Raw genomic sequence first — 14,692 nt, forward strand, 5'->3', positions numbered from 1 at the left:
CTTACCTGTAACGGCTCCATGCGTGCTTCTGTCTGGAGTCAGACTGCGCAGGCGAGTCGCGCTTGCGCAGTCTATGAAGGCTTCAGACAGAAGCACGCATCTCTGGCTATATTATAGATGTCCTATCATTATAAGCTTAGACTAATGTACCATGTGGTTAAATTACTGGAATTATTTGTCTGAAGCAACATATTCCAGAATACAATTATACACATTATGATCATATGAATATAATAAGTAGTTTGTATATTACTCATATTCATGTCACTCATCCTTGTCATATTGCAAATCCGTATGCAACACAATGCATGACAAAGATTCATCCCACTAATTGATAATTGCAAAGAATTAATTAACACCTTCCCACCACAGACAATTTTCTTTCTTTTTTTTTGTTTTTTCCTCTTCCAAAAGCCATACATTTTCTTATTTTTAAATTTAAATAGCCATACAAGGGCCTGTTTTTTTGTGGAATGGATTGTAGTTTTAAATGAAGCCATTCACTTTACCTTACTATATATTGCAAAATGGGAAAGAAAATCCAAACGTGGTGAAAAGTTCAGTTCAGTATAATTATGGTGATACCAAATTTGTCCAGTTTTTTAATTGTGTTACTGATGAAAGAAAAAATTCTTAAATTTGTGCCTCATCCTTTTGTCCTTTCCCATCCCTCGGTTAACTTGATGAATATTTGTCTTTTTTCAACGATATTAACTAAGTATGAAAAAAAATGTTTATTTATGTCACCATTTTCTGAGACCCGTAACTTTTTTTTCTTCTGTCTATTGAGTTATATGAGGACTTGTGTCTTTTGTGGAGCAAGTTGATGTTTTTATTAATATCATTTTGGGGTACATGCGACGTTTGACCATTTTTTTTTGCATTTTTTGGCAGAGATCAGACAACCAAAAAGCATAAGTTCTAGCATTTCAAAATTTGTTTGCACTACAGCGTTTACAGTATGGATTAAATGTCATATTTTTATAGATCGGACTTTTACAGTAGCAGCAATACTGAATAATTGTTTTTTTTTATATCTTTATGCTTAATGGGGGAATTGGTGTGTGGTTAGAATTTTTGGGGTTTTATAAAAATAAAAAAAAAAGAAAAACAACTTATTGTCTTTTTTTTATTTCATTCCCTTTAGGTAGTATAGCTGTATCATTTACCCCATGGGCAGGGCATTGCAGTATCTTAGGTATCCTTGGTAAACACCACTCATATAGTAACAGTTAGTTGTTAGTGGTTGTAACTATGGATACCTAAGCTACTGCAATGCCCTGCACATGGGGTAAGCGACATAACGGATCAGAAGAAATATAATACATTTCTAATTGGAGGGATTTGCTGATATTATTATTACACCTACTACATATTGGAATAGGATCTTGGAGATGAGAATACCCCTTTAAACAGGCCCTCGACTGCCACGGTAGCAAAAAGGTGTAAATCACTGGTGGGGGTGGAGTTATACAGAGTTCCTGAATAAGGAGGACGACAGGTTTACCAGTCCTCCATTGATAATCTCCTTATGATAAAACACTGATATCTGTTTTAAAAAAAATGCCTTGTACTATTTCATAAACATACAGCAAATATTTACTGCATTTATATGATGAACAAAGCAATTTGGCAACCATATAAAAAGTAAGTTCCCTTTAACTTAATAATTGGTTCCATCACTTTTTGTAACAATAGCTGTGGCAAACATATTTTCAGAAATTAAGATTAAGAATTAGTAGTCGATAAACTAATGCTGAAGTATGATTGGGTTACAGAGCAACGCACTTTACATACAGCAGGTATAGAAAATGTTTTACACATACAATATGTTACTATTGATTCCTTTTTGTCAGGAATTTATGATTTACCAATACATCCTTACCAATAAAATGAACCATAGTTGTGTTTTTCTTTACAGATGTTGCTGCTTGTTCTAATGTAGAAGTTATATCTGTACCTTCATCAACTGTACAACAAAATACAGAAGAGGATCCTGCCAGTAAACCACAACGGAAGAGATCACACAGTGATCCAGTCATTCATGATTTTCCGCTAAGAGGTAACTTTGAAAGACAAGAAGATAACCGTGTGTCTGTGTATTTAGCAATAACAAGACAGGCAAAATTGTTTCATTAGCAGTTGCATACAGGACCAGGATACTGAGCCGGCCTAGAAGTCCGTCTAGCCCATGTTAGGAGACTAATGTTATGAATAAGCACCAATGCTTCCCCTTTAGCATACTATGCTTTGTATCTGCTCCTCAAGATTGTCTTTTACTGTGATGTTTTTTGAAATTATGTCCAATGTTCACCAACATTTTATTTTCAAAAGTAATAGAATTACTTTTTGATCAATGCAATAAATGTATAGCATTGAAAGGTGATTATATTGAATAAGCAAGATTTATTTCAAAAACATTTCGCTTTTTTTGACTAGTCCAACTGTATATCCAACTAGTCCTCTTGTACATAGACGATGAGAGTCCTGCTGTTGTGAAGGCTAGCCAATATAAATAGCCACGCCAGATTTGGCATTTTCTCATGCACACTGAAACTGTTAGGTTGACATTGTGAAAAAGAAATGAAAACTAGGGCATGACAAAAAAAAAAACTAATTACTGTAACAGTAATAGTAAAAAAAAAATTCTAAATAAATTCAATTGAGAAATTGTAACTTTGCACATGATTTAACAAAAATGTAACATTTAATTGGGGAACAACATCTTTACAAAGGACCTTTCACTAAATTTTTCATGCAGAGCTGGACACGCAATGTAATAGTGGCTGCAGAGCAGAATAAAACATTTTTTTTAAAGTTTTGCCTCTCCATTGTGAAATATTAGCAATCAACGTATTTAGCACCTAATGAGTTAACTTTTTTTAAAGTCCAAGTGAGCGTTATCAGAGTTTTCACTCTGGTCGTGTACTTCTTCTCCCTTTATAATGCTGACCAATCATAAGCACGGAACAACACTGAAAGGAAAAAAGAACACACCCCCACCATAGCTTAGATCAGGTAGATTAATGTGTGAGATGTATAATGTTAGACAGCCCTGATCTCCTGGTCTAACCTCCTACATAAGGGCAATGTGGAGGGAAGGGTAGTGCAGCTGAGTTTAGCTGTGTCATATTACATACCCTTCTATGAGCTCTGCTGCTTACGGAGTGTGTGAGGAATCACACTTATGTCTGCTGTGCTCAAGTAAAGCTATGTTCACATGTCCAGTAATGATCCGTTAGAATGGATCCAGCAGCAATCCACTGACAAAAAAGTTGTGCAGACACAACTTTTTAGTCCGTTTTTAAATAACTGATCTCTGCAGGATCCGTTTTTTAACAATGAATCTGTTAATCAGCCCTCCGTTTTTCTTTCATTTGTAACAGATCCGTTTTTTGCTTACTGGATCTAGTAACAGATCCGTTTTTTGCTTACTAGATCTAGTAACAGATCCGTTTTTTGATTACTGGATCCAGTAAGTAGAAAACAGATCTGTTACAAATGAAAGAAATTAACTGACCTACTTTTCATAGACTTCAATGTTAAAAAAACGGATCCAGCAAGGACACATTATTTAAAAACTGACTAAAACGTTGTGTCTGATCACTACTGGATATATGAACATAGCCTAACTGTATGCGTTCTGCAGTGACATTAGGCTGTCATTACATTTAATATAGTAGCAGTCTGCCTATTCTGGACTATTCCTGTGTGAGATATTATGATATGCTGCTCTGATTTTACTGCAGAGCTAGTACAACAGACATTAAGTGTGATACTGACAGTTTCAGTTTCATCTCCTGACAGGCAGTGTGTCTGGGTGTGTGTGGGCAGTACAGCATTGCTGACATAGCTAGGTGAGGAGGAGAGCTAATAGGAGGGTTTGAAATGTGATACAGCTAAACTCAGCTGCGCTGACCCTTCTCCCACAGGTACGTTATCTGAAAGATGTTAAGGCCCTGTCACACTAAGCGACGCTACAGCGATCCCAACAACAATACGACCTGTCAGGGATCGTTGCTGCGTCGCTATGTGGTCGCTGGTGAGATGTCAAACAGTCAGATCTTCCCAACGACGCAGCAACGATGCGGCGACCTGTAACGATCTGTATAATAATGCACGCCTATGTGTTTCTGTGTCTGAGTCGTCAACAAGGTTGTTGGTAAGGTGTCAAACACACTGATGCATGCTACCCAGCAGGGCCTCAACGATCAAAAAAATGTCCAGACCATTCCGACACGACCAGCGACCTCACAGCAGGGGCATGGTCGCTGCTAAGTGTCAAACGTAGCGAAATCGTTGCTGAGGTCGCTGTTGCGTCACAAAACTTGTGACTCAGCAGCGATCTCGCTAGCAATCTCACTTAGTGTGACGGGGCCTTTAGTCGTCTGTGCTTTCAAATAAAAAAGGTGGCTAGACCAGGAGATTAGAGCTCTACCACTAAATTTCACACACTAAGAAACCCTCTCACTCTATTGTGGGGCATCTTCTTTTGATTTGTCAGCATCTTACAGGGAGAAGAAGTACATGACCCCAGTAAAAAAATCCTAATAACACCCACTTGAACTTAAAAAAAAAAAAACGTTAACTCAATAGGTACATAATACTTTAATTGCTAATATCTACACAATGGAGAGCCAAAATAAGAAAAATCATTTTAGATCACTACAGCCACTATTACATCATGTGTACAGTACAACATGAAAAATTTGGTGAAAGGTCCTCTTTAAATTTGTAGTTTCATGATTATTAATTTTAGAGTTTACTGAAATGCAATATATTCTTTTTTTTGCATGCAGGTGCAGTTCCAAGCTGCGAAGCAGCTACTCAGACAGAACTCAGGCCACCATTGATGACTGTTACCATGAGACGTGCTTTAAGAACAAAAGCTATTCGATCAAGACCTAGGTCATTAGTTGATTACCGATCATATATGGACACTAAGCTTCTGGTGACCAGGTTTTTAGAGGAGCCATCTTGTCACATGTCTGCAGATGTACGTGAACTGGTAGAAAGCATCAAAACCGTTCTAAAATCAGATGAAGAACACATGGATGAAGCCATTTTAAGTGCCAACTTCCTTGAACAGGTTAGTTAACCTTTATCAAGCTTTATGTCAGCTAATTAAAAATAATTATACACTCCTTAACATTGAAATTGCAACATTAAGAAGGAAATGTCATGGAATTATGAAAAGCATAGTATCAATTGGTGTTAATGATATGCAAATGATGAAAAAATGTAAACAAAAATTTAAAAACATCTCAATTCATTCACAATAGAGTATGAGCGCCACGTGCTGAAAAACACAGACTTACATGCTTTGGCCTAAACTTGCTACCATGGCTTGCAGCTTCTCTGGACTTGTCTCCGATCAAGCACATCTGTGACACCATAGGTCGACAATTACAAAGGGAGCTGCTAGCAGTGGATCTTGATGATTTGCTTGCTTAAGTGCATTCAGTGTGGCAGAACATTCCTCAGACAACCATTAATAACCTCATTGATAGTATGCCAAGGCATGTAATGTATTTCTGTGCATGGTGCTCAGCCTCAACACTAACTAAATTGAGATGATTTGAAAATGTTAATTCCATTTTTACATAGTTGTCATAGCATTAACATGTCTATTCCTTCTGTGATTTTCATAATTTCATGACTTTTCCTTCTTGATGTTGCAATTTCAATGTTGAGGAGTGTATGTCAGTAAGATGATAATGCTATAGAAAGATTCAGCTCCAGTAAGAGAATTTTATATACAGCGGGTGAAATAAGTATTGAACACGTAACCAATTTTCTAAGTAAATATATTTCTAAAGGTGATATTGATATGAAATTTTCACCAGATGTCGGCAACAACCCATTCAATCCATGCAGACAAAAAATCAAACCATAGATGTCCATAAATTAAGTTATGTGTAATAATGAGAAATGACACAGGGAAAAAGTATTGAACACATGAAGAAAGAGTGCCATGGAAAGTCATGACACCTGCTGAAATCTGTCAGTAATTAGAAAGCAATCCTGCAACTTGGTGAAAAATATCAGCTGGTTCAACTGATGGCCTATAAAAAGTTGTCTTAGTAAAAAGGTGCCACACAAGAAACATCTCATGATGGGTAAAATCCGTGAGCTGTCTGAAGACTTTTGCAAACTTATTGTTGTAAAACATACTGATGGCATTGGTTATAGAAGAATTTCTAAACTACTGAAGGCTCCAGTAAGCACTATTGGGGCCATAATCCAGAAGTGGAAATGGGTTGAATGGCCAGGCTATCCTTATATATTAGTACCGACAACCGCTGCTGATCAACATTTATGCCTTAGTTTGGAAGCAGTTCCCTCATGTGCCCTAAATGTCCAGTGCCATTAAGGAAGAGGTTGATGAGCAAGGCTGTTAAGAATTGAGGTGAGAACGAGCCAAACACACGCACAGCTAATTCACATATAGATCTTATTATAACTGTAAAGTACATTGTAGTAGAGAGAGATTTAATCAGAATTGTGGAGCTTTGAAAAAATGTTTTTCCTAAATTGCACAGAGGAATAATTAAGAGAAAATGCATGGTATATAAAGACAATGGGGCATATTTAGCAATACTGTTTAATCCTTTGACGCAAAAAGATATATAGGTATGTCAGCGCTGGGGTGCCTGTGTGTGTGGCGTATGTTTAGGGCAGCGCTCCCTTTACACATAGTAGATTCCAACTTGGTTATATAACAACAAAGAAGAAAACAACAAACATAAGGTCCAAAAGATTAAAGAGCAAGTGTTTAGGAAAATAAAAAACCTTTATTAGATAAATGTTGCTTTTTGTGCCACTATACCAAGAGTGCCCGCGCTTACATACTATAAATAATGAAACAATGTAAATTGGACAAAAGTAAAACTTGAGGACCACATAGGGAACAGTTTCAGTGCATACTAAATATGGCAAGTAGTCAAAAAGTACTACTTATCACCCAGTACATATGGTATATATCAAAGTCATCCTGCACATGTGATATGCATTAACACTGTGTCACCCAATATGGACAGTATATATCATAATCATCAAGCACATATAGTATGCATTAACAGGAGGTACCGTATTTTTCGGACTATAAGACGCACTTTTTTCCTCCAAAATTTTGGAGGAAAGTGAGGGGTGCGTCTTATAGCGGGGGATCAGCTGGGCACAGGAGGCAGCAGCCGCCTGCTGCAGCCTACGGTGTGCCCGCTACTAAAGAAAATGAATATTCACTGCTCCCCACGCCCATGGGCGTAGAGCAATGAATATTCATTTTTCTTAATAGCCGGCACACTGGAGCCGCAGTGTGCCCGCTATTAAAGCTCATGAATATTCCCTATAACCCACTCCCATGGGTTGTAGTGAATATCCATGGTCTTTAATAGCGGGCACACAGACGGCAGAGCGGAAGCAGGAGCCGCGCTGCGGTACAGTGTGCCAGCTATTGAAGAGACTGAATGGTCGCTGCTCCCCACGCACAGAGTCCCGGCGTGGGGAGCAGTGACTATTCCAACACAGCATCTCACTTTGTGTGAGGGCGCATGGCAGGGGCGCCATGCTTGCCCTGCCATGCGCGGCTCACACAGTGAGAGTCTTGGCAGTAGAGTAGGACCCAGCGCTGGAGGAGAGAGGAGGTGAGTATGAGTGTTTATTTTTTTTTTTTGTAGGCAGCGTGATGGGGGCTCAGAGGGTGCCATGCATACCAAGATGGGGGCTCAGAGGGTGCCATGCATACCAAGATGGGGGCTCAAGGGGTGTCATGCATACCAGGATGGGTGCTCAGAGGGTGCCATGCATACCAGGATGGGGGCTCAAGGAGTGCCATGCATACCAGGATGGGGGCTTAGAGGGTGCCATGCACACCAGGATGGGAGCTCAGGGGGGGGCCATGCACACCAGGATGGGGTATAAAGGGGTGCCATGCATACCAGGATGGGGGATAAAGGGGTGCCATGCATACGAGGATGGGGGCTCAAGGGGTGGCATGCTTACCAGGATTGGGGCTCAAGGGGTACCATACATACCAGGATGGGGGCTCAAGGGGTGTAATGCATACCAGGATGGGGGCTCAAGGGGTGCCATACATACCAGGATGGGGGCTCAAGGGGTGCCATGCATACCAGGATGGGGAATCAAGGGGTGCCATGCATACCAGGATGGGGGATAAAGGGGTGCCATGCATACCAGGATGGGGTATCAAGGGTTGCCATGCATACCAGGATGGGGTATCAAGGGGTGCCATGCATACCAGGATGGGGGATCAAGGGGTGCCATGCATACCAGAATGGGGGCTCAAGGGGTGTAATGCATACCAGGATGGGGGCTCAAGGGGTGCCATACATACCAGGATGGGGGCTTAAGGGGTGCCATGCATACCAGGATGGGGAATCAAGGGGTGCCATGCATACCAGGATGGGGGATAAAGGGGTGCCATGCATACCAGGATGGGGGATGAAGGGGTACCATGCATACGAGGATGGGATGGGTGCCACTTATACCAGGAAGGAGGGGCCATACATACCAGGATGGAGGATATTAACAGAATTGGGGGACATTACCCCAATATCAGTGTCAGCAGCAGACCCCCTCCCCCATAACAGGGCATCATGACCACATTTTTTGCTTAATTTTTTTTCCTCCTTTAAAACCTAGGTGCGTCTTATGGTCCAGTGTGTCTTATAGTCCACAAAATACGGTATACAGTACAGACCAAAAGTTTGGAAACACCTTCTCATTTAATGATTTTTCTGTATTTTCATGACTATGAAAATTGTACATTCACACTGAAGGCATCAAAACTATGAATTAACACATGTGGAATTATATACTTAACAAAAAAGTGTGAAACAACTGAAAATATGTCTTATATTCTAGGTTCTTCAAAGTAGCCACCTTTTGCTTTGATGACTGCTTTGCACACTCTTGTCATTCTCTTGATGAGCTTCAAGAGATAGTAACCGGAAATGGTTTTCACTTCACAGGTGTGCCCTGTCAGGTTTAATAAGTGGGATTTCTTGCCTTATAAATGGGGTTGGGACCATCAGTTGTGTTGTGCAGAAGTCTGGTGGATACACAGCTGATAGTCCTACTGAATAGACTGTTAGAATTTGTATTATAGCAAGAAAAAAGCACCTAAGTAAAGAAAAACGAGTGTCCATCATTACATTAAGAAATGAAGGTGTGAATGTACAATATTTCAAAGTCATGAAAATACAGAAAAATCTTTAAATGAGAAGGTGTGTCCAAACTTTTGGTCTGTACTGTATATCAAAATCATCCAGCACATATGATGTGTACAAGTAAACGGATGATGTACTGCTTCTTATGTGGTCCTCAAGTTTTACTTTTGTTGCCTGCCATCTGTGTCTAAGAGCAACAGCTGGAGCTGAGCTCCGATCACTGTCATGAACCATATAAATTTCAATGTAAATATTTTGACAGCGGCATTTAGTTGGAGCGGTTGCCAATGCTCATGCAGATGCGCTCCCATCAACCACACTCGATGCAATCTCAGAGCACTGATAATTACCATGGCAGCCATCTTGGTCCTTCTGTGAAGCTCAGCCACAGGCTTAGCTTCATAGGAGACCACAATTTTCATTATATACTACAATACTGTGGTATTGCAGTATATAGTCTAAGCAGACAATTTCAGATTACTTTTTACTTTATTTTTAATTCACCTAAGGGTTTAGTCCCCTAATGGGGACTACACATAAAGGAAAAGTAGTGAAACAAAGTTTTTAAAAATAGAAAGAAAATAAAAAATATAAAATTTGAATCACCCCCCTTTTACCAATTAAACATAAAGAAATGTTAAAAAAAATGAACATATTGGTATCGATCCAGTCTATCAAAAGATAACATTAATTATTCCATGCAATAGATGCCGTAAAGAGAAAAAAAATGCCAGAATTGTGTTTTTTCTGTCACCATACCTACTTAAAAATGCAGTAAACAGCAAACAAAATGTCAAATATACGTATAAATATGAGTTTACTGGTTCATGTGCAGGATACCATACATAAAATAGACTAACACACATGTATTGCTATGTATCAGGGTACATTTACATTGCATTCATAGTCTATGGGTTTATGTTGTGTCTCATCAGCTTACTGGTTGGAATCTATGGCATTGTTCATCTTGAGCTTAGAAGTTGAGCTCTCACCTTTGGACAGGTAGTGAGGGGGAGGGGCAGTACAGCAGTGCAGTATAGCAGAATTGACAGTGCATGTTCTCTCTCTAGTTAGTTGCTGCCTGCTTGTGATTGGACAACTCATACAGACATATTTATACACCCCCAGTGAAAAACAAACTAATAACACCCACTTGGACTTCAAGTTAACTAACTTCATGAGTCAACTAACTCATTAGTACCAATACTTTGATTGCGTATACCTCCACAACGGAGAGGAGAAATTAAAAAATAAAAATCACTTTTTATTTCGCCCTGCAGCCACTATTACATAGTGTGTCCAGTTCAACATGAAAAATTGGTGAAATTGGTGCAATAAACCCCTAGAGCCCCAATCCATGTAACAAGACCTATATGCATCACTATAAATAACACCAATAGTCAAAAGAATGCAAGCAAAATAGAAAAAATAAATACATTTATTAAGATATAAAACCTAAGCAGAATGATAGTATTGAGACAACACAAATGAAGCAAAAAAATGGGAGCACCTGTAAAAATGTAAGAAAAGGTACCCTGCATAGTCAAACCATATAAATAGTATATCATGCATATTCATTGCATATAATCTTCATAACATATACCTCAAAATGATGATGGTAGTGAACAAGAGAGCAAGTACACTCCAAATAACAGATGTGGTCAAAATAGAGCAAGAGGAGTCAATAAACATGGAAAATATAGCGTAGAACAGACCAGGGTTCTAAGATCTATGGGCCAAGTACACCACCCATAAAAAATATATACAGGGTGGGCCATTTATATGGATACACCTAAATAAAATGGGAATGGTTGGTGATATCAACTTCCTGTTTGTGGCACATTAGTATATGGGAGGGGGGAAACTTTTCCAGATGGGTGGTGACCATGGCGGCCATTTTGAAGTCGGCCACTTTGGATCCAACTTTACTTTTTTTCAATGGGAAGAGGGTCATGTGACACATCAAACTTACTGAGAATTTCATAAGAAAAACAATGGTGTGCTTGGTTTTAACGTAACTTTATTCTTTCATGAGTTTTTTACAAGTTTATGACCACTTATAAAATGTGTTCAAAGTGCTGCCCATTGTGTTGGATTGTCAATGCAACCCTCTTCTCCCACTCTTGACACACTGATAGCAACACCGCAGAAGAAATGCTAGCACAGGCTTCCAGTATCTGTTGTTTCACATACTGCACATCTCTTATCTTCACAGCATAGACAATTGCCTTCAGATGACCCCAAAGATAAAAGTCTAAGGGTGTCAGATCGGGACACCTTGGTGGCCATTCAACTGGCCCACGACAACCAATCCACTTTCCAGGAAATTGTTCATGTAGGAACCTGACACCCATAATGTGGTGGTGCTCCATCTTGTTGGAAAAACTCAGGGAACGTGCCATCTTCAGTGCATAAAGAGGGCAACACATCATCGTGTAGCAATTTCAGATATCCAGTGGCATTGAGGTTTCCATTGATGAAGAATGGCCCCACTATCTTTGTACCCCATATACCATACCATAAAGATACGAGATGTGCAGCATCTGAAATAATGGATACTGGAAGCCTGTGCTAGCATTTCTTCTGCGGTGTTGCTATCAGTGTTAAGAGTGGGAGAAGAGCGTTGCATTGACAATCCAACACAATGGGCAGCACTTTGAACACATTTTATAAGTGGTCATAAACTTGTAAAAAAAACATGAAAGAATAAAGTTATGTTAAAACCAAGCACGCCATTGTTTTTCTTATGAAATTCTCAATAATTTTGTGTCACATGACCCTCTTCCCATTGAAAAAAATAAAGTTGGATCCGAAATGGCCAACTTCAAAATGGCCGCCATGGTCACCACCTATCTGGAAAAGTTTTCCCCCTCCCATATACTAATGTTCCACAAACAGGAAGTTGATATCACCAACCATTCCCATTTAATTTAGGTGTATCCATATAAATTGTCCACCCTGTATAAACAATGTAGTATGTGTAGTACTCCTATTTCAAAAGTCATTAGAAACCCATAGAGTATCAGAAATCCAAATAACATAAAGCAGGGAACTGGTTAATATCGAGCAGGGAACAAGGGACCTACTACTCCTGAAACACATTTTACAAAGAAATGCTTCGTCCAGAGGTATTGACTCGTCTTGCTCTATTTTGACCTCATTTGTTATTTGCTCTCTTGTTCTCTACCATAATAATTTTCAGTTACAGTATATGTTATGAAGATTATATGCAATGAATATTGCAGGGTATCCACTTTATATGGTTTGACTATGCAGTGTACCTTTTCTTACTCCTCTCCAGATGTCCCCTTTTTTAGCTTCATTTGTGATGTCTCAATACTGCTTAGTTTTCATATCTTTAATAAAGTGATTTCTTTTTTTTCTATTTCACTTGCATTCTTTTGACTACTGGTGTCTAATAAGCAATGAGTAGAACTCAAGTGTTTGTTAAGCGAAAACGTTCACAAAACACTCCAGAAGACACCCAGGCATTTTCTGGGCTTTTTTGTTTTCCCATTGACATCATTTATAAACTATGGAGCAGCCACTTCAGGTCACTTTTTTAACCGCTTGGCAGTTGGGGAAATCTGAAGCAGTTGAAAGATGCTCAAGAGCCTGACCTGACCATATGAGCAGTAAGTCATTTTCACATATAAATGAATAGGAAGATTGAGTGTTTTGTGAGCACTCTTTTGGACTTTTTTTTTTGACTCACTCTAAACACATCTGAAAAAAACATGTGAACACACCTTTAGTTCTTAGAAATTGCACAGTTCAGAAACAATTTGCTTCTATTGATCTAATGGTTTTTAATTATTATCTTTATTCTTATCCACAAATGTTAAGGTAATGGAGCCAAGTCAACAGACTGTGTCAGCAACCCAGAGAAGACCAAGCAGACGACAGCCAGGTGTTCTACATTTGGACAGCTGTGGGGATGTGAGCACTTTTTGCACTACTCAAACCCAGAGAGACAATAGCATGAGAAGACAAAGGACTGCCAGAGAAAGACCTCACAGTCTTATTGGAGTTGTGCGTGAAACTATACTATAACAGATAAATAAGCCATTGGATAAACAAGAGAGGTCCTATTGTCTCGAAAGACTGTGGCATGCAGCTGTTCCTTGAACTTGCCAATTATGAAGTCCTCATACATATCTCCTGCTGAATAGTTAATCAGAATTTGGTTTCTTTGGCCTTAACCAAAGATCCATCAACACATTGAAGGTTTTAAAGTATTTTGGCTTTTATAGAGCATGGGCCAGTGTGGACTATTCAATTGTAAAATGCCCTAAAGCCTAGTATTACATATAATTGTATACAGTAACTCTAATTTACAGGAGCCTCAGGGTTACTCAGTGCCAAGATATGGTGACATACTGTATGTGGCATTGTAATAAAATAAATGAACTTCCAGTTTACTTTTCATCATTGCATCTTCACAGCGGCAGTTTAATGTCTCACCTATGTGCAGTACAACATCTAAAGTATGATGATGAGCTGAGTTGAGCACCAACTAGGATTTGATCTGATTTTGCTGGATTATTTTATGGGAGCTATATTGCTTTTGCAGAATCTGAACTAGCTAAACAATGGAAACGTCCCAGAAGTGACTCCAGCATGGAACCTACACTTATAAGGGTACTTACTTAGGAGTATTATAAGAAACTAGCTATTGAACCTGTTCTACGCCCGGGTGGCGAGCATTTTTATTGGTATATGGTCTCCCATGCTGGTATGTGTGGTATGTGCTGCCCCCCTCCTGGTATGTGTGCTGCCCCCATCCTGTCCCCACCATCCTATCCTGGTATGCATGGCACCCCTTATCCCTATTCTGGTATGCATGGCACCCCTGATCCCCAAGCCCGGTATGCATGGCACCCCTCATCCCCAATCCCATAAGCATGGCACCCCTCATCCCCTATCCCCGTATGCATGGCACCCCTCATCCCCTATCCAGGTATGCGTGGCACCCCTCATCCCCAATCCTGGTATGCATGGCACCCCTCATTCCTATCCTGGTATGCATGGTACCGCATCCCTCATCCCTATCCTGGTATGTATGGTACTGCATCCCTCATCCCCATACTGGTATGCATGGCCCCTCATCGGAATCCTGGTAGCATGGCACTCCTCATCCCTATCCCGGTATGCATGGCCCCTCATCCAAATCCCGGTATGCGTGGCACCCCTCATCCCCAATCCCTGTATGCGTTGCACCCCTCATTCCCAATCCCTGTATGCGTGGCACCCCTCATCCCCAATCACTGTATGCGTGGCACCCCTCATCCCCAATCTCTGTATGCGTGGCTCCCCTCATCCCCAATCCCGGTATGCGTGGCTCACCTCATACCCAATCCCGGTAGGTGTGGCTCCCCTCACCCCCAATCCCGGTATGCGTGGCACCCCTCATCCCCAATCCCGGTATGCGTGGCTCCCCTCATCCCCAATCCCAGTATGCGTGGCTCCCCTCATCCCCAATCCCGGTATGCGTGGCTCCC

At 40.2% G+C, this 14,692-nt stretch overlaps 1 protein-coding gene across 3 annotated transcripts in view; it reads left to right on the forward strand.

Moving 5' to 3' along the window:
- ENTREP1 (endosomal transmembrane epsin interactor 1) overlaps positions 1-14,468 on the forward strand; it is a 159,252-nt gene extending 144,784 nt beyond the window's left edge. The window contains exons 8-10 of one of the 3 annotated variants that reach the window (XM_073669966.1): positions 1,922-2,062; positions 4,800-5,089; positions 13,038-14,468. In XM_073669966.1, coding sequence (XP_073526067.1) covers positions 1,922-2,062; positions 4,800-5,089; positions 13,038-13,244 — 638 coding nt within the window. In that variant the 3' untranslated portion in view covers positions 13,245-14,468. The remainder of the gene's footprint in view (positions 1-1,921; positions 2,063-4,799; positions 5,090-13,037) is intronic. The other 2 variants (XM_073669938.1, XM_073669997.1) reach the window with 2 other exon arrangements.
- The last annotated feature ends 224 nt before the right edge of the window (positions 14,469-14,692 follow it).

The sequence above is a fragment of the Phyllobates terribilis genome, unplaced genomic scaffold (assembly GCF_046119375.1).
Source record: "Phyllobates terribilis strain yellow unplaced genomic scaffold, ASM4611937v1 Scaffold_1__5_contigs__length_1240528914, whole genome shotgun sequence".
Classification (NCBI taxonomy): domain Eukaryota; kingdom Metazoa; phylum Chordata; class Amphibia; order Anura; family Dendrobatidae; genus Phyllobates; species Phyllobates terribilis.